General features: G+C 36.1%; 1 protein-coding gene across 5 annotated transcripts in view; it reads right to left on the reverse strand.

Moving 5' to 3' along the window:
• Positions 1-21,837, reverse strand: part of PPP1R12A (protein phosphatase 1, regulatory subunit 12A) — a 170,749-nt gene that overhangs the window by 102,811 nt on the left and 46,101 nt on the right. For all 5 annotated transcript variants that reach the window (XM_011946959.1, XM_011946957.1, XM_011946955.1 and 2 more), the window contains one exon: positions 5,684-5,814. In XM_011946959.1, coding sequence (XP_011802349.1) covers positions 5,684-5,814 — 131 coding nt within the window. The remainder of the gene's footprint in view (positions 1-5,683; positions 5,815-21,837) is intronic.

Genomic DNA, 21,837 nt, shown 5'->3' on the forward strand with positions numbered 1-21,837 from the left:
GCAGCACACCAACATGGCACAAGTATACATATGTAACAAACCTGCATGTTATGCACATGTACCCTGGAACTTAAAGTATAATAAAAATAAATAAATAAATAAATAAATAAATAAAAAGAAAATGTGGCATATATACACCATGGAATAATGTGCAGCCATAAAAAAGGATGAGTTCATGTCCCTTCAGGGATCTGGATGAAGCTGGAAGCCATCATTCTCAGCAAGCTATCACAAGATTAGAAAACCGAACACCACATGTTCTCATTCATAAGTGGGAGTTGAACAATAAGAACACATGGACACAGGGATGGGAACATCACACACCAGGGCCTGTAAGGGGTGGGGGGCTAGGGGAGGGATAACATTAGGAGAAATACCTAATGTAGGTGACGGGTTGATGGGTGCGGCATACCATCATGGCATGTATATTCCTATGTAACAAAATTGCACATTCTGCACATGTAACCCAGAACTTAAAGTATCATACAAATAAAATAAAATAGAAAATGCATGAGCTCCTAATATTACTTAAACTAGAAAAAAAAAATTAGTCCCTACCGAAGGTAGATAGCAAGGAAATTCATTATTTAAAAAGCCAGTACATAAGGAGAAATAATAAAGAATATATTCTATCTCCCCTATAAAAATTGCACTGAGGTAATACGGTTTGGCTGTGTCCTCACCCAAATCTCATCTTGAATTGTAGTTTCCATAATCCCCATGTGTTGTAGGAGGAACTCAGAGGGAGGTAAGTGAATCATAGGGGCGGTTACCCCTAGGCTTCTGTTCTTGTGACAGTGAGTGAGTTCTCATGAGATCTGATGATTTTATAAGGCGCTTTTCCCCCTTTGCTTGGCATTGTCCCTTCCTGCCGCCATGTGAAGAAGAATGTGTTTGCTTCCCCTTCCACCATGATTGTTAAGTCTCCTGTGGCCTCCCCAGCCCTGTGGAACTCTGAGTCAATTAAACCTTGTTCCTTTATAAATTACCCAGTCTTGGGCAATTTTTTACAACAGCATGAGAATGAACTAATACAAAGGGTAACCAAATAGCAGAGACGAGAAAGTTTCTTTTACAAAAATATTCCAACTAATAAATAAAAAAGAATGACAACTAAAATGTTACCATTGTATAGTTCCTATGTTTTCATCTAATTATTTCTTCAAAGAACTTGGTTTTCAATGCTTTGCACATAGTAATCCAATTATAATTTATGCCATAGATGTATAACTAATTGATAATTCAAGATTGGAACTATAAGTTGCATACATGGGTTCTTGGGCCCTAAAATCATTTGCCTTTTCTAGTATGTCCAAAGTCATGCCTTGATGTGATAGTGGAAAGTTTATACTGCTCATATTAGTTTGCTAGGACTACCATAATAAAATGCCACACACTGGGTGGCTTAAACAATAGAAATATTGTTTTCTCACAGTTCTGGGGCCTAGAAGTCCAAGATCAATGTGTCAGCAGCTTTGGTTTCCTCACAGGCCTCTCTCCTTGCTTGGTAGATGGCTGCCTTCTTGTTTGTTCATATGGTTTCTTTCCTCTCTATGAGAGGGACCCTCGTGTCTCTTTTTGTGTCCAAATGTCTTCCTCTTATAAGAAAACCATCCAGACTGGATCAGAAACAATTCTGTCGGCTTCATTTTAACTTAATCATCCCTTTAAAGGCCCCTTCTCTAAATAGAGTCACATTCTGAAGTACTGGAGGTTAGGATTTCAACTAAGAATTTTGGGTGACACTATTCCACCCATAATATTGATTCAGCACCCCAAAGGAAAAGAATGATGTTAATGCATACACTTTAGTATCTGACACGATATATACAGTAGGTGCTTAAATATTTACTGACTGCATAATTTTAAAAACATGTTAAAGTAATAATATTCTTAAGAATGAAAAACTCAAGACTATTTATTAAAACAATGCATATGCTGAACATAAAATCAGGCTCCACAAACTCACCTCATTTACTTGTCCTCCATTCCACTCTGGATAAAGGGCATTATTAAATAATCTGTATTTTTAGTTTTCCCTAGGACTTCTACCTTGTTAAGAATAAGCAAAAGTTAAGGGTAATTATTTTGGTGAAAATGTGAGATAATTGAGCCACAATACGAACAGCCATCATTCATCTGGTCTATTCACTTGGTTTCTATTACGCTACAGGCCAAATATAAAATTGTTAAATGCCTAGAAATGAAACTGTAATCTGACATTCTTTGTTCTACTATTTCCAACAGAGGTTAAAAATTTAGAACTCAATGTATCCTAATCATCCTGAAATCCTCCGAGCAAACGAATCTAGGCTTAACTGCACATATCAATAGAGATGATTTACTACTATTCTGTGCATAAATGCAGTTAGTGAAGAAGCATATAAACAAACAACTGATGTGTTAGAGATGATGATGAATTTGCCAAGAACATCAGACAAGCTTCCTGGAGGAAATGACCCTTATACAAACTGCATCTTGAGAGTTTGGTAGAAGCTGCTCAAGTAATGCAACAGCAGGCAAATAAACTATTATGAAGAAAGACACACTGATGTAAACCAGTAGGGAATGTTGGGGAACTAAAAGTAGTCCAGTATTGACAGAGTGAAAAATGTGAAGTGGAATGCAGTATGAGAAAAAAGGCTCAGGAAGAACCTAGATCTTTCCAATTTTATAAATAATCTTAAATTATTGAGACTAAGTAGATTGGTCAAGGACACAAAGCTAGTGAATGGGAGAACTAGGATTTGCAACAAATTTAACTCCAAAATACTTCAGTTAGCACAGTGACCATATGCCCCATTTTCCTATCCCCTGGTTTATAACTATTATCTACATTATTATTATTATTATTGTTAGTGCTTTCTTTCATGCCTATAAAACATTCTGATCTGTGGACTATCTTCACCCTATCGATTAGGCCACCAGGCTATTATTTTTCTATACCCAAGAAAACAAGGGTTTCATTAATTTCACTTAATCATTAGTGAAATTAACTGCTGAAAGAGGTGTTTTTAATGTATTTATTTCTTTTTTTTTTTTTTTTTGAAACAGGGTGTTACTCTCGTCACCCAGGCTTAAGTGCAATGGTGCTATTTCAGCTTACTGCAACCTCTGCCTCCCAGGCTCAAGCAATTCTCCTGCCTTAGCCTCAAGAGTATTTGGGACTACAGGTGTACATCATTGTGCCTGGCTAATTTTTTTGTATGTTTTGCAGAGATGGGGTTTCGTCATGTTGCCCAGGCTGGTCTCGAACTCCTGAGCTCAAGCAAAGCCTCCCAAAGTGCTGGGATTACAGGCGTGAGCCACCATGCCCAGCCTGCTAAAAGAGATTATGCCAATAAAAATAATTGAGTATTTGGAAGGATTTTGGGCTATCATCACCTTAACAAATCATCCAGTATATGCTAGAGTTAAACTGCCCTTTATAAAAAGTTATTATTGTAAAAAAGATCTCATGTGGCAGAAAGAATAAAAAGGAAAACTTATTCTTCTAATTTTAATCTGGTTCCAGGAAACTCCACAGTCTCTAGCACAGTCATAAATTCAAACTAAAGTAATTAGATTAGCAACTATAGTCAACCTTGGCCCCAAAAGGTCACTTTTATTTGTACAAGTACTGTAAAGCATATATTCCATATCCCAGTCTCCAAAAAATGAAAAGTAATAGTCACCCTACTGATAACATTAGCAGCTGCAACAAACTGCTTACCCTTCCTCATGCTTCTTATATACTAGCATGTAAAAGCTGAATATGCCAAGATATTTACTTTTCCTAGCTACAACATGGAAAAACGACCAGGACCAGGCTAAAAGAAGTCTCATTATGGGATGTCTTTAGCAACTGGAGGGTTCCCTGGGAAAGGTTTTCCTCTTTGATGTACACAGAATACAGAGAGGATATTTTCTACTCGCAATCCATTTTTTATTTGCTTTTGGATGTGGATATGTAAAACACAATTCTAGAGTTGTTGCAATCATCTTGTAACCATGAGGGGAAAAGGCTAAGAATAAGGTTCATTTTTGGGAAATGCAGAAGAAAAAACTGAAAGATCCCAGGTCCTTGCTGACATCACTGACCTGCTTAATAAATCTAAATGTCCTTCCTCTAAATGATATTTTATCCTGTATAACAAGTACCATTATTCTTTAGGTCATTTTAAATTGGGTATTCTATTACTTGCAGCTAAAAGCATTCCAACTTACACAATAGGTCTGTGACCTAATCAAGTCTATGCAAAGAAATTATTCAAGACAATTAATATTGTCTTTTGAAACTCAGAAACATGAATACAAAAAGGAAACATAAGAATTAAACATCTGAAGAATGAGGTTGAGTTTTCATTTTCCCAGTGTAGATACAAAAGGTAATGGTCAAAAGTTAATATGTACTATTTCCTATGAGCCAGGTCCTATGTTTGATGAATTACTTCAGTTAATCCTCACAACAAACCTAGGAAATATTAGTTTATAGAGGAGAAAACTAAAGCCTAGAAAAATTAAACAACTTGCCAAGGTTATACTCCTTGATAGTGATTCAGGAGGCATACATATTCTGTATCAATTAACTCCAGAGCCTAATCATTAAGTATAAAGATAAATACACAATTAACTGGTTTTTTTTTTTCTGTGAAGAGATTTAAGTCTTCTATTGAGCAGGAAAAGTCCAAAAAGGAAGTAAAGAACTTGAGAATCACGATTGTTAAGTGTGAACAACCACTGCTGTTTTGCAATGGGAAAAAGACTTCCTCAGTTTATATACAAGAAAATTACTGCTCAGAAAGAGGAAACAAATTATGGAAAGATGTCGTATAGTAAGTGGCAGAGTCAGTAATAAAATTCAGGTAATTCAGACCTTACCGTTCCCAGGCCCACTTTTCATTTCACCATACAGTTTCTGCCTTGAAATTTAGATATTGTATCTCCAGTACAAATGGGGAAAAAAAGTAAAATGTATAGAGATAAAACTATGAAGGCTTATTAAGATATTTACAGAGTAGAATTCTCATGTTCAATATTTATTCATTGATAAGCTTTGATATGAGCAGACAGACAACACAGCTGTTTACTGTGTGGATAGATAGTAACAAGAAGAATAATTTAATGAAAAAATTATTTTTCAAGATATCTACACTTCCATTGTTAAATGCTTAAAACAATCAGATGTTCTTAGTATATACCCACACATTAAAGGTAGTAGAGAATACAATGACTATTTCTCATGGAATTTTCTAAAATATGTATTTTTTAAAAAAGACCATCTTCAGAAAAACGAAGTAAACAGGCTCACTGGAGAACTATGTATCATATTCTCCCTATAGCAAGTAACCCAGTTGCCAATTTTACGATTATAAAGGAATGGGTTCGACTGCTAAGTATTAACCCTGAATCATTTGACAATGCTCCAGCCGTACTCAAAAGAAAAAAGATGGAGACAGAGAATGTGTACAATTACTAATGTTAATATAAAGTACCAAAGGCCAAAGAGGGTGGGGAGACAGAAAGAAGATCTGATTCTGAGAATATATGGATTCCCAATAACCACTTATTTTCTTTCTAGGAAAGAATAATTTTCATGAATTCAAGTATTACAAGAGTTCAGTCATTTACTGTTATCATTTCAATAAACACTCAGGTCTCTCAAACAGTATTAGAATAAAATTAAAACACAGAACTGGCTTACTCTGCAATATCAAGATATCCACAGGAAGCTGCTGCATGTAGTGGTATCCAGCCTTCATTATCAGGTTGATTAATATTTGCTCCATTTTCTACCAGAAACTTCACCATATCAACATTGTCATCAATGCAAGCCTAAAAATAAAACAGAAAGCAAGATTGGAAAAAATACGAATTAACCCTCCAAATAATATATCAATAGAATAAAATTCCTACTTTGTAGCTTTTATAATACAAATATTCCCTGTACATAAATCTCCTGCTATCTTGACTATACTCCATCAAACACACCAATGACACTAAAGTGTAAGAGTCCTTGCTTAGGTACACATACAACAGTAGTACATGTGACTAGACTCTTTATGGCAACCCAATTTGGATAACAAGTACCTATTAAAATGAAGACATTATAATTAAGTATAATAATAGTCTCTACAGCAATGGTTCCCAAAAATGTTGTCTGCTGGGGGAAGGGGGGAGTAGATTCTTTTAGGGAGTTGATTAAGGCAAAACTGTTTTCAAGATAAAACTAAGATGTCATTTCCCTTTTTTACTTTGTTGTCATATACACTTGATGGTATAAAAGTACCAGCTGTAAAACTGCATGTGCTTTAGCACAAATAATGGCAGTGGCCAAAAAAAAACCCAAAAAACAAAAATACTCACCTCTATTAATAGTCACTGTATCGACCACTTGGTACTCATAATTAAAAAAAAAAATTGCCAAGCACAGTGGCTCATGCTTGTAACCCCATCTACTTGGGAGTCTGAGGCAGGCAGATTGCTTGAGCTTGAGTTCAAGGCTGCAATGAGCTATGATCACACCACTGCACTCCAACCTGGGCTGCAATGAGCTGTGATCACACCACTGCACTGCAACCTGGGCAAACAGAGCGAGACCCTGTCTCCAAAAAATGTGGTGGTTGGGGGGGCAGCAATTTTTACTCATACACGTCTTTGACAAAGCAGTACGTGTTAAACTTTGGCCCTTGTACACAGGTCTTTTTTATATTCTCTATGGGAAGTATATGCTAAAGCACCTCTTCCAAGTATGATGGTTGTCTTGATGAAAAGCACTTGTGAGATTGAGATGTAAGCTGACTTAGCCACTTTTCCATGCAACATTATATCTACTTAAAATGACAAACTACAGTTAGTCTAACTTTTTTGGGAGATCTTTTCTTGCAAATGAACAAAATGAGTCTGTCACTTCAAGAAAAGCAATTAGCAGTATATTTGTTGCCAATAATAAACTCAAACTTTCAAGAAAAAATGAATTATTTTAATTAAAAAACGTTACTTGGTAACGCGGGTAAATCACTGTTATCTTTAAATAAATAGTGTTTTCAATCCTCAATTTTAAACTCTAAGACTGTAAATATTAATACATACAACCAAGAAAAAATGAATTAGTTACTTTAAAAATGTCATTTGGTAACAGAGGTAAATCATTGTTATTTTTAAATGAATCCCTGGTTTTAAATTCACCTACAGAAACAAAAGCTCATTGGAATCTTCAATAATTCTTAAGAGTATAAAGAAGTCCTAAAATAAAGAAATTTTGAGAACTACAGTCTTAAAGTAAATAAGGGAACTATTATCAAATGCTTGCTTTGTGCCAGGCAGTATGAGAGGTGCTTTATCTATGATTTACATACATTTTTCTCACAAAAACCCACTCCAAGGTACTCATTGTTCTCCACAACTGTTCCTACAATCACTCTGTTCCAGCCACAATAGGGACCTTACTATTCCTTGACCAGGTGTTACCTCAGAGCCTTTGTTCTTGCAGTTCTCACTGTCAGGAATGTTCTGCCCCCAGATCTAAGCATGCTGATTCCTTTTCATCAAACAAATCTCAATGCAGATGTTCTTTCTTCAAGAAGGCCCTCCTGGACATCCTTTTAAAGTAATTCCTAGTACTCTATCACATTATCAATAATATCAATAGCCACAATTTTCTTATTTATATCTATCCTCTACCTCTACTAGAATCTAAACTCCATAATTTTCAGATTAGGGATATATCTGTATGTGAATATAAGTACTTTATACCTGTCCTATGAGATAGGCTGTATTCATAAACATACTCTATTTACCATGGGGAGGCTTTCTGGAATTGGCACTATTCATAAACATCATCCTATTGTCTCTCCTGATATGCAATCCCCATGTATTACCAGGACCTCTGCCCAAGAATGTAAAGTCTGTGCCATGTATTTGACTTGGGGGATTGGGAAGATGGGATGAAATCCACTCAAGGAGCCTTTAACTTGAAAGGTTTTTTCCCTCCTAATTCACACAAAGCCACTATCTGCCCAGAGGGCAAGTGGCTTTTTTTTTTCTAATTTGGGTAAAACTGAGTAAATGAACTAAACAGCTGCTATTTCCTATCTATGATAAACAACTAATACACAACTAGGAGTATGTGGGCTGATGATTATCATCTCTGTACTCTAAAAGTGTCTCTAATAAACTGATCAGTAGACAAATTAATTTACACTGTCATCTTTGGTTTATTGCCAAAAGATCTTTGTTGGAAAATTCATGTGCTACCCATTTAAATGTATAAAAAGCCCAAGTTTATAAGAATCCGGAAGGATATTTTAAGTAGCTGTTGAAAGTAATAAAAATTGATGTGTCATTTAAAAAGTGGTTCTAATACATTTTGCTACACATAGACCATTACTTTATCTACCCATCCCCTTAAAAGAGGCTTAAACACCAACACAGTACTTAACCACCAAAGGAAGTTCCTGTTTGTTTATATTTGGGGAAAAAAACTGTTTTCTAGGACTGAAAACACATCAACAACAACAAAAAAGGATATTAATGTCAGACTGTAACTAATGGAGAAAACAAAAGAGCTTCTTAAGTGCCACTTCAAACTAAGAAAGAGCAGTTTGGGGCTGGCTGATGAGATATAATGGATCAGCATTATACACAAGCAATGAATAAATAAGATATGACTGTATCCATAAATGAAGTCTTTGCTTGACTCTCACCTTTTTGGTACTGCCTTACTTGGACAGCACACAAAATTACAACCCCTTCCCCACCATTTTATATCCTGAGTATCTACTTTATTTTTCTCCATACCATTTATTGCAACATACTATATATATTTTGCTTATTTATTTACCATCTGTTTACCCCACTCCCAGCATGAGAGTTTACTTAGAGCAGGAATTCTGCTGCATCCTCAATACCATGAGTTCTTGGGCTCAATAAACAAATTAATGAATGTAGGAGGAAGCTAAGAATCAAAGAGATTAAGTAGCTTGAATAAGTCACACAGGAAATGATAGGGCTGGGAATCTCACAGAGATGCTCAGGTTCCAGAAACTAAGATTTTCCCACACTTAACACACTGCTTTCCACAGATGTTCCTAGTTTATCAACACATTTCTCACCTGCAATAGGATATCACGCATCTATGGGCTTAGTAAGTATTACTTGTATAAATAAAATACATTTTCCTTAACTACCACAGAAACAGAAGAAATGCTTCTAGCAGCATTTCCCTAAGGAAGAAAATGACAAAGTTTCTATCAAGAAAAGCACTATGCAGTGTGCCTAAAAAGTTTTAAAGCGGGAGGCTGAGGCAGGTGGATCATGAGGTCAGGAGATCAACACCATCCTGGGAAACACGGTGAAACCCTGTCTCTACTAAAAATACAAAAAATTAGCCAGGCATGCTGGCACACGCCTGTAGTCCCAGCTACTCGGGAGACTGAGACAGGAGAACTGCTTGACCCTGGGAGGCAGAGGTTGTAGTGAGCCGAGATCACGCCACTGTACTCCAGCCTGGGCGACAGAGCAAGACTCCATCTCAGAAAAAAAAAAAAAAAAGTGTAAAAGCATTGAGAGGGAATCACAGCTTTTGGTTTTAGGTTCTAGTTCTGGCTGTGCCACAAATTTTGTGGCTGCGAACAAGTAATTTAATCTTTTTGGGTGTTGGTGTCTTTGTATTTTAAGTAGAGGGAAGACGTGTGTGGGGGGGGTATTTATCATAAAAATTCCCTAATATATTTAATATTATTATGTGTCTATGATTCTTCCCTCTGGAACAAGTTATAAGCAAGCTTATGGCACTTTTCCAAAGTGCCTAGAACATACCTTACAGATAAGAGATGATAAAATATATAGGCAACATTGATACAGATATTGCTCAAGAACTATTTTTCATAGGGCAGTGGTTAAAAGAAAGAACTTTGAGAATCACAGCTATTTAATGACAAAGAAACATATAAAGTATATTGTATTAGAAAGTAGTTTACAGAATGCTGAGATAAGAGAGTGACTTACTGTGACTTGCATAATCATTCACTTTCCTTGAGAAATCATACTGATTAAACTATTTCTCTTTTGCGACAGTCTTGCTCTGTCACCCAGGCTGCAGTAGCGCGATCGGCTCACTGCAACCTCCGCCTCCTGGGTTCAACGGATCCTCTTGCATCAGATTCCCGGGTAGCTGAAACTACAGGTGTGTGCCACCATGCCCGGCTAATTCTTGTATTTTTGGTAGTAATGGGGTTTCACCATGCTGGCCTGGCTGGTCCCAAACTCCTGACCTCAAGTGATCCACCACCCCCGGCTGATACTGATGAAATTCTAATCACCTTTTTTTTCTCAACCTCTTTTTAAATCCCATAGGCTCCAAAACTATATCCTGATTTTTATCCTCAGTATAAAAATATAAAACCTTACTTGATAATTATATGTAATATAAATATGATTGTTTTTCTAAAATGAAAAATATCAACAAGCAAATAAGAAATGATCTTTATAAAAGAATATGGGGAAATGCCCTCAATACATTAAGAGGGTTTTTTTTTTTTTAAGCCTACAACACTTGGTATTCCCAATAGTCTCCCATCCAAGTACTAACCAGATCCAACCCTGCTTAGCTTCCTAGATGAGATGAGATCAGGTGTTTTCAAGGTGGTAGAGCAAATTTTTTTTTAAAAAGGATGCAAATATGGAAATAGAAAAGGATAAAAGAATATAGGAGAAAACACATGATGTATTTTTTTTAATGCCTAATGTGATTTAAAGTTTTATATTAGTCCATTCTCATGCTGCTAAGACATACCACAGACTGAGTAACTTATAAAGGAAAGAAGTCTGACTCACAGCTCCACATAGCTGGGGTGGCCTCAGGAAACTTACCATCACGGTGGAAGGAGAAGCAAACACCTCCTTCTTCACATGGCGGCAGCAAGGAGAAGCGCCAAGCAAAAGGGGAAAAGTCCCTAATAAAACCATCAGATCTTGTGAGAACTCACTCACTATCATGAGAACAGCAGCATGGGGGTAACTGCCCCCATGATTCATTCAACTACTTCCCACTGGGTCCCTCCCACAGCACATGGGGATTATGGGAACTACAATTCAAGATAAGATTTGGGTGGCAACAGTCAAAACATATCAACTTTACTAAAAAAAAATCATACAAGACTAAAAGAATATATTCTGAAGGTTAAAAATAATGGTTGTGAGACCCACTTTTATTTTCTTCCTTAATTTTTCCTATGTTTTCAAAATATCTACAATGAATAGATGGTGTTTCATGAAAAAAATTCAAGAAGCTATTTCTTAAATAAAAAGCATTAAATGGTAATGTGGAAAAACAGCCAAGGCTGGGTGTGGCATCTCACGCCTATAATCCCAACACTTTGGGAGGCTGAGGTAGGCGGATCACTTGAGGTCAGGAGTTCAAGACCAGCCTGGCCAACAAGGCAGAACTCCGTCTCTACTAAAAACAACAAAAATTAGCCAGGCACAGTTGCACATGCTACTTGAGAGGCTGAAGCATGAGAATCGCTTGAACCTGGGAGGCGGAGGTTGCAGTGAGCCAAGATCACAGTACTGAGCTGCAAGCCTGAGCGACAGAGCAAGACTCTGTCTCAAAAAAAAAAGAAAACAACCAAATTGCTGGTGGAAGTATGAAATTCACACAACTACTTCAGAAAACTATCTAATAGCATCTACTAAAGTTATGTGGAATGGATAAATATACAGGGTTGGGTGTATGTGTATGAAGGGAGATCCTATTCACGTAACAGAATCCTGTAAATTGATTTAAAAAAGAACATTGAACAAAAAGAACAAAATACTGTTATCTTCAACAACCTGAAAGAAATTCATAAATACATAAATGAGTAAAGAAGGCAGGTACAAAAGGATACATACTGCAGGTTTCCAGATAAAATAAGATCTGGTGATAAGACTTAGAACCAGGGTTAAATCTGTGGGAGAATGACAGGAGGGACATAAGGGGACTTTCTATACAGTTGGAAATGTCCCTATCTTTGTTGGGGTGATTTTTACATAGGGATATACATATGTGAAATTTCATTGAATTGTATACTTAAGAGTTGTATACTTTACCAATGTAAACTATACCTCAAGTTAAAAAGTTAAAAAAAAAAAAAAAAGGCTACCATTTGAGACTACTATGTATCACTTAAAATATGTATTCCTTTAACTTCTATGCCTTGCCTCCTCAAGCTCCACATATCAAATGCAATCCTTCTTTTAACTGATAACCTCTAAATACTCTGAAAACATTTTTTTCCCCAAGAATTCTAGCATATTCTCTTTTTACGGCTAAATATCACTAATTACTTTAGCTACTCTTCATATTTTATATACTAAAAAGTATACATGCCAAGACCATAGTAAAAAGATGACATTAAAATATAGTTGGATAGTTCATAAATAACAATTATCACATAAGGGCCATAACAGCAGTGGATAGAAAGTACTAAAATATCACTGAGGACATAAAGAGATCTTTTTGTGACTAAGAGGGTCCATATGGGTCCCTACATATTTGAGCATAGTTTTGAAGATTACATAAAAGTTCAAGTACCAAATCAACTGGCAGGAACCTCACTGAGCAAAGACACTGCTTATTTTAAAAGTTATGGAATAAACAAACAGTACGTTCACTGGTGGTAGACAGTATTTGTAAGTTATAAAACAGGATAAGGCTAAGTGGTAAAAAATCTGCCGGGCGCGGTGGCTCAAGCCTGTAATCCCAGCACTTTGGGAGGCCGAGACGGGCGGATCACGAGGTCAGGAGATCGAGACCATCCTGGCTAACACGGTGAAACCCCGTCTCTACTAAAAAATACAAAAAACTAGCCGGGTGAGGTGGCGGGCACCTGTAGTCCCAGCTACTCGGGAGGCTGAGGCAGGAGAATGGCGTAAACCCAGGAGGCGGAGCTTGCAGTGAGCTGAGATTCGGCCACTGCACTCCAGCCTGGGCGACAGAGCGAGACTCCCTCTCAAAAAAAAAAAAAAAAAAATCTGAATACAATGCAAAGACTGTAGTTGTGATGCAGATTATTTTCAACCTCTTTTTACTTCAACACACTGACAGAATCTGCTATGTTCCCATCAGTAACAGTGGCTCAAGTAAGAAGTGGGAGAAAGTAGAAAAAAACACTTTAGAATTTCAAGATGATGCTTGAAAAAGCTATTTAGAGTTTTTAATAAGAGGGGTGACATGATCAGATCAGTATTTCAGAAAGATCATAGAGGCAATAAGAGGAAAGAGCCTAAACAAGCGCAGATATCGGCACACCTAGTTTCACTGTGCCTCGTGGGTACTGAAGTTTTTTTGTTTGTTTACAATTCGAAGGTTTGTGGCAACCCGGGGTCAGGCAAGTGTATTGGTGCCACTTTTCTAAACACGTACTTACTTCATGTCTGTGTCACATTTTGATAATTCTCACAATATTTTAAATTTTTTCATTATTACTAGATCTGTTACGGTGATTTGTGATCAGTGATCTGTGATGTTACTATTTCAATTGTTTTGGGGTGCCATGAACCATATTCATAGAAGATGGTGAACTTAATTGATAAATGTTATATATATATATGCTCTGACCACTCCACGAACCGGCAGTTCCCCATCTCTCTCCCTTTCCTGAGGTCTCTCTATTCCCTTAGAAATAATAATATTAAAATTAGACCAATGAATAACCCTACAATCACCTCTAAGTACTTAAGTGAAAGGAAGGGTCATGTGTCTCTCATGTTAAATCAAAAGCTAGAAATGATTAAGCTTGGTGAGAATGGTACGTTGAAAGCCGAGGTAGGCCAAAAGCTAGGCCTCTTGTGCCAAACGGCCAAATTGTTAATGCAAAGAAAAAGTTCTTGAAGGAAATTAAAAGTGCTACTCTAGTGAACACACAAATGGTAAGAGAGCAAAGCAGCCTTACTGCGGACAAGGAGAAAGTTGTAGTGACCTGGATAGGTCAAACTAGCTGCAACATTCCCTTAAGCCAAAGCCTAATCCAGAGTAAGGACCCAACTCTCTTCAATTCTATGAAGCCTAAGAGAGGTGAGGAAGCTGCAGAAGAAAAAAGTCTGAAGCCAACAGAAGTCAATTCATGAGGTTTAAGGTAAGAAGCAATCTCCATATCATACAAGTGCAAGGTAAAGCAGTAAGTGCTGATGGAAAAGCTGCATCTGGAAGATGCAGCTAAAATCACTGATGAAGGTGGCTACAATTAAAAAATAAGAGTTTCACTGTAGACAAAGCAGCCTTTTACTGGAAGAAGACGACATGTAGCACTTTTATACATTGAGAGGAGAAATCAATGCCTGGCTTCAAAGTTTCCACGTACAGGTTGAATCTCTTTTCAGGGGCTAATGCAGCTGGTGACCTTAAGTTTGAAGCCAGTGCTCATCACCCATTCCAAAAATCCTAGGTCCCTTAAGAATTACACTAAATCTACTCTGCCAGCGCTCTATAAATGGAACAACAAAGCCTGGATGGCAGTACATCTGTTTACAGCATGTGTTTACAGCACATTGTTTACAGCATGGTTTACTAAATATTTTAAGCCCACTATTAAGACCTATTACTCAGAAAAAAAAGATTCCTTTCAAAATATTACTGCTCACAACAATGAACCTGGTCATCCAAGGGGTCTGATGGGAGATGTACAGGATTAATGTTGTTTTCATGCCTGCTAACAAAACATCCATTCTGCAGCTCAAGGAGTAATTTCGACTTTTATGTCTTCTTATTTAAAAAATACATTTCGTAATGCTATAGTTGCCACAGATAGTGATTCCTCTGATGGATCTGGGCAAAGTAAATTGAAAGCCTTTTGGAAAGAATTCACTATTCTACATGCTATTAAGAACATTGGTGATTCATGGAAGGAGGTCAAAATATCAACATTAATGGGAGTTCGAAAGTTGATTCCCACCCTCATGGATGACTTTGAGGGATTCAAGACTTCAGTGAAGGAAGTAACTGCAGATGTGGTATAAATGGCAAGAGAACAAGAATTAGAAGTGGAGCCTGAGGATGTGACCGAATTGCTGCAATCTCATGATAAAGCTTGAATAGATAAGGAGTTATTCTCTTCAATAAGCAAAGCAAGTGGTTTCTTGAGAGAGAATCTACTCCTGGTGAAGACACTGTGAACACTGTTGAAATAGCAATAAAAGGTTTAGAAAATGACATAAACTTGGTTGATACAGTGGCAAGGTTTGAGAGGATCGACTTCAATTCTGAAAGAAGTCCTACTGGGGGTAAAATGTTATCAAACAGCATCACATACCACAGAGAAATCTTTCATGAGAGGAAGAGTCAGTTGATGAGGCAAACTTACCTTATTTTATGAAACTGTCACAGCCACTCCAACCTTCAGCAACCACCACCCTGATTAATCAGCAGCCAACATCAACTCAAGACCCTCCACCAGGCCAGGTGCAGGGGCTCACGCCTGAAATCCTAGCACTTTGGGAGGCTGAGGCGGGCAGATCACGAGATCAGGAGTTCGGGACCAGCCTGACCAACATGGTGAAACCCCATCTCTACTAAAAATACAAAAATCAGTTGAGTGTGATGGCGTGCGCCTGTAATCCCAGCTACTCAGGAGGCAGAGGCAGGAGAACTGCTTGAATCTGGGAGGCAGAGTTTACACTGAGCGGAGACTGTGCCACTGCACTCCAGCCTCAAGTGACAGATCATGACTCCGTTAAAAACAAACAAAACCACCCTCCACCAGCAAAAAGACTATGACTGGCTGAAGGTTCACATAATCACTAGCATTTTTTTTTTTTTTAGCAATAAAGCATTTTTAAATTAAGGTATGTACTACAGCATTATGATTTTGCAAGATATAATGCTACACTACATTTAATAGACTACAGTATAGCGTAAACACAACTTTTATATGCGCTGAGAAACCAAAAAAATTTGTGTGACTCACTTTTTTGTGGTGGTCTGGAACCCAACCCACAATATCTCCAAGGTATGCCTGTACTCATATGAAACTGAGGAAGCTTAGGAGGAAATGAGAAAGGTTTAATGAAAGATATGAAGAGTTAAGATGCAGGAAGAAGCCATTCATGAAGACAACCATCACAGATTCAAGGAGCAGATTGGGAAAAGAAAGATGACAGTTTCATTTGTTTTGGATACGCTGAATTTATAGGTGTCTGTATACCTATCTAACCATATAGATCTGGAGCTGTGAAAATAAATGTGGGAGGAAAATGTCAATTTGGGAATTATCTGCATTGAGGTAATAAAACAATGGGACTTGAAATCATTCAGGGAAAGAGTGTAGAGAAGTGATTTTGAAAACAGGAAAGGGTTAAGATTAAATTATGATTAGGCTATTCTGCTTGGAAAACAGACATTTGTGATACCTTAGTCAGTAAACAGCTAAAAATAGAAAGTTCAAGACACCATTTAGTACCGAAGACAAATACAAAAATAGATGATTAAGACAATTACAGACATATCCACTGGTTTTTATGAGAGCTGAGAAAAGAGAACCAAGAAAGAATGGCGGTTGTCAGGGAATATTTCCTGGAGGTGACTCATATACTTGAGTTTAGCATAAGAACAAGTGAAAAACAGGTCTGGTATAGAAAGACGCAAAGCCAAATACTGCGAGGTAAACAAGATCCAGAATAGGGTCTTATCTGCCATCTTTTGAGTAATCCTTTGACACTGAAGATAAAAGACTTTCATGACAAATCATGAATTTTTGAAGTTTCTCCATTTGAAGAAGGTGATTACACTGGCTCTTTGAAAGACATTAACACACAGAAATAGCTATTCTCCAATAAATGAAACACTGCTAATTTTGATTTTAAATGTATATACTTATAAGTCGACATAAGAAACATCAACAAAATACCAGTACCAAAAGCAATTAATGTGAAATCTGCTTGTTCTTTTGTTTATATGATTTTGAAATATTTTAATATAAATTCAATGCTAAAAGCACTGCCACAAAATATACATCCTACATCAATCTCAGGTTAGTGGTGTAAATTGTTCAAACTGTTGTCCAAAACATTTACAAAGTACATACAAGAAACTGGCAAAGCACGCCCATAAAAATATTGTTGTCAAGAGAATCAAAAGCTAACACATGTAGCACATTAAGAAACACATGACTTGCTGACTTAAATTTCTGACTAAATTTGGTCAGTTTATTGAACCATATAAGGAAAGAAGCAGAACGGCTCAACTACACTTTCAAAATCTTATCGGACATGGTTTACCTTCAAGTTTTTCTTGAATGTATATGCAGAAGAATTAGCAATAATAAAAGGCTATGTAAAGACACTTTTGTCATTTAATTCTAGGTACAAGCAGCTTTGTCAACCTGAGTTGTAAACTAATTCAAGTACATAAAACTTTTGTTTTTATTGTTCCACACGTGTTCATAAGGAAAAAATTGAGAAGTCTGCTAACAAAGAGTTAACAAGGTGTTTATACAATGCTAAAAGCAGACAGAGTCCATGACTTAAAGACAGATCTTGAGACATGCGTAGCTTGAAAAAACATTAAATTTCATTCCTAAAATAGATCAAAACAAGTATGTTCAAGCAAACATAATTAAATTGAGTAAACTTGCCATCACAAAACAAGTAGCATTTGAAATAAATTCTAACATTGTTATATTCTTCTTCTTGAAAGTATTTTTGTTAAAAGTACAAACTCTAGAGCCAGACTGTCTGGAATTAATCAAGTTCTGCCATTTACTGGTTGGGTGTTCTTGGGTAAACTCCCTAACTTGTGCGTAACAGTCTCCTCCTGAAAATGAGGATAATAATAGAAACCGCTACCTCAAAAGTTTACTATGAGAAACATATGAATATATACAGCGCACAAAGTAGTACCTGTCAAAAAGTTAACCACTATTGTTTATATAAATAGTCCATGCTAATTCTTCCCCATTTCAATTATTTTCTTTTTTATATTATTAGTCTAGAATGCATTTTCATCCCACTATAAATTATGAAACAGTTAAATGGCAAAGAATTGTCAAATACTACTTTTAGTGCCACTTTTGGTAAGAGTCTCACTTGCCAAAAGTTTCTAAGAGGATAGTTAAGTTTTAAAAGATGCCCTAAGAAAATCTTAGGGATTACAAACATCCTTCAAACAAACTTTATGCAAACTCATTCATGTGATTCAGAAGAGCAAAGCAAAAGAAAAGAATTCTATAAATGTAATTATAACAATTTAGGTGAAAATGAAATTATAGTAAATTACCCGAAATGCTTGCAATTTGTGCCTAATCATTAGCAACAGCTAATTATTGATAGGTAATAGGCAAATTAGTTTGAATTACTTTGAATACGGAAGTTCTCTTAGTCAATTTCCTCTTCACAGAAACAATTCCCTTTTTTTGTTTGTTTTTCGTTAGAGATAGTGTCTCACTATGCTGCCCAGGTTGGTCTAGAACTCCTGGCCTCAAGCAATCCTCTTGCTTCGGCCTCCCAAAGTGCTGGCATTACAGGTGTGAGCCACCACATTCAGCCAAACAGAAACAGTTCTTTATGACTCTTAGGACAAACTCAACTGGTACAAGCAGAAATTTGTGTATATACTAGAAAATATTTCATGCCCCAAGCATTCAGGGCGACATAAATGTCAGCATGTTTAAAGAGGAACTGAATTGGATACTGTCCAAGCAATGTTTTTGTTCTATTTTCTAGCAAAATGAAGCGGGATATTTCAAAGGAGGAATTTATAGATGTGGTTTACACAAGAAAGACAAAGACAAACTCCAAGCAGTACTCCTATACTAAATAATAATAATAATAAAAAAACCTTAGCTCTTGCATTAAAATACTGGCAAATGAAAAATCAAGTACAATTTTAGGAGGCCATCTATATTAGTTATGAAAACAAAGAGTCCAGCATTGCATTTAAATTGACCTTAACCTTTCTACTATCTCAGGTGTGAAAATCTAGATGTAAAAACAGAAATCTGTACACATAGTAAGTTAAATATTCAAATGAGATTCAAATGACAAGATGACTGGAACAAGAAATCCAAAACATACACAATGGCTATACCATAGAGAACTCTTCATTTGGACAAACAAAAGTTGAGGCTTATGTATAGTATCCTAGAGTAATTATAGAAGAACAATGTCTGACAAGAGAGATCACAATATATATTTGTTGACTGAATGAATCAGACATAGCAAATACAGGATATAAAAAAATCTGACAAAAACAATTCAAGACAAAAAACCCACAAAAGTTTCTAAAGAAAAAGTAATTTAATTACTGTATAAACATTCATTCAACAAATACTATATATTGGAATGAGAATGCCAAAAACTAGAAACCATAAATATCCAAAGATTAAAATATGCTCTTTATCTATTCTTGTTACATAGCTCTGTTATTTCCTTTACTGATAAAAATCTATAAAGTAGTACATTGAACCTAGATTTTTAGAAGCCAACACTTTTATTTGGGGACTTAGTAAAGGAACAGCATTTCTTCTGAAGTTTAGTCATTATGGATACAAAATAAATTGAACTTCAGGGTCATTCTTTCATCAATAATTTTTACTGATTGCCTACCACGTATAACGTAATGCAGTGAGTCATTCATTTCGGTAGATACAAAGACCAACACTAGAGGGCATATTTTCCTTGCTTCCTTTGTGCACAATGCCTAGCATACAGCAAATACATAATACATATGTAGTGAATCAAAATACTAACTTCTTAAATGAGCAGGCATTTATGACCTACTGTGTGTATGTATACATAAAACTGTATTAAGTACTATGTAAGACATGCTGACTTTATTAGTATTTTATGTATTTCCAGTCTTCTCCTGGCTAGATTATAGTTCCTTAAGATAGAAACTGCCTTACACATTCCGTAATTCCTTACAGTGCTATTTCAGTAAGTTTTTGTTGATGAGCTAAAATGTACACTCTTGTCCACAGGATGCCCAATTAGGAAAAAAAGATAAGCAAGTAAGTAGAAAAATGCTATGAAATTTAACAGTGATAGAGTAAAATAAAGGAAAACTCAATATGTGAATGGAAATAAGTTAAAGAAAACTTTTTGGAGAAAATAAATGTTATGCAGGTCTCATTACTGTCTGAGCTCTGGAGATAAGGTGGAAGGCAGATACAGAGAAAGGTTTCCTTGCTGAATTCTATCGTTTATCAGATGTGGTTCACAAACTGAGCTAGAGGAGTTTAATCAATAAATACACTCAATAAATATACTACTGCAAAAATTTTAGTTTCAGGGGAACAAATAAAAGATTCTACTTACTATTTACTTAAAAAACAAGTTACAGAAGAATACTCATAACATGATACAATTCTTGCTGTTGAAATGTCTAATGAAAAGTCTGGAAAAATACACACCAAAGCATTAATTAACACTTTAATTTAACACTTTAAGTCTTAAAGTTACTGAGTTATTTCCCAAAAACATCTCTATAGTAAGGACATAAAATTGTTACTGTCTTCCAAAACAAAACATTAACATAGTTAATACACAGTTGTTAACTGTTTCTAGATGAATCAGTGTTCAGCAAAACAAGTGGGCCATAAAGAGAAGAGACTAATAATTCAACAATTATTTACTGAGTGTCCGCTATAGCCAGATACTATGCTGGCTGGTAGGAATACAATGGTTAAGTATACACTCCAGATATCTGAATTCATACGGCTTAGAGTCCAGTAGCAAGACACATAACTAAACACACAACAACAAAAAAAGCTATGACAAACGCTATGTATTTAACTAAAGTACTTAACCAATATTTAGCAGAGAGGAGAAATCAAAATCTCTGAAGGTGGTGCCCAGAAATTTCCTCTTTAAAGAAGTTGCCCATCTAACTTGTAAAATACATTAGGTTGTAAACCACTGATACCCACAGTAACCAAAACTAGAGGAATAAATAACACCGCACAAGCAGCATACATAAAATGTGATCAGAGAAAGCTATGTCAGAACCCAGAGGGCATGAGCATTTAACAAAGGGGAAACAACAGAGGGTTGAGAAGCAGTAGCTTGAAAACGCAGGAGGGAAAGAAAGAAAGTAAATGTAGTTACATAGAAGCAAGGGGAAAATGGAAAATAGAATTATAAGGAGTTATGTACTTCCTAGTAAAAATGGCAGAGTAAAGCCACATTTTACAGAATCTATCTCCTAAATAAACACTAACCCTTACTTACATAACACTTTGATATGTGCCAGGGAACGGTTCCAGGTAGTTTACATATACTAATTCATTTAATCTTCACAACAACGCAGTATGTAACAACTATTACGACCATTTAACAGATGATAACTGGCAAAATTCATGTTTTAATCCAGCAGTCTGGCTTCAGCATCTGTGCCCCTAACCAATAGGCTACACACAACTAAACAACAGCAGCAAAAGGTAAAATAACACCCCAAAATAATTTGGTCCTATCTATCAAAATTTCAAATGCACATATTCCTTGACACTGCAATTTCATTCTAGGAATTTATTCTGCAGATACAATCACACATGTGCAAAATGACATGTACAGAATTATTTGCTAACTTCTGGTAAGCGTAAAACTGGAAAGAATTTAAATGTCCATCAATAAATAACTAGTTTATGGACTAACATGAAACATATTCCTGGATATTTTGCAAAGTGAAAAGAACAAATGTAAAACATGAGTTGTCTCTGATCATAGTGTTATATTTTGTGTGTGTGTGTATTTGTTCACATATTAAAAAGATACAGAATAAACACTATGGCAATTGTGACAGAATATGTCCAGTTCAACCGAATGCCCTATAAGGTAGTAGGAAATAGAGCCCTAGTAAATGAATGTCACAGCAAGGAATGGCCC

This window comes from Colobus angolensis, unplaced genomic scaffold, assembly GCF_000951035.1.
Source record: "Colobus angolensis palliatus isolate OR3802 unplaced genomic scaffold, Cang.pa_1.0 Scaffold256, whole genome shotgun sequence".
Taxonomy (NCBI): domain Eukaryota; kingdom Metazoa; phylum Chordata; class Mammalia; order Primates; family Cercopithecidae; genus Colobus; species Colobus angolensis.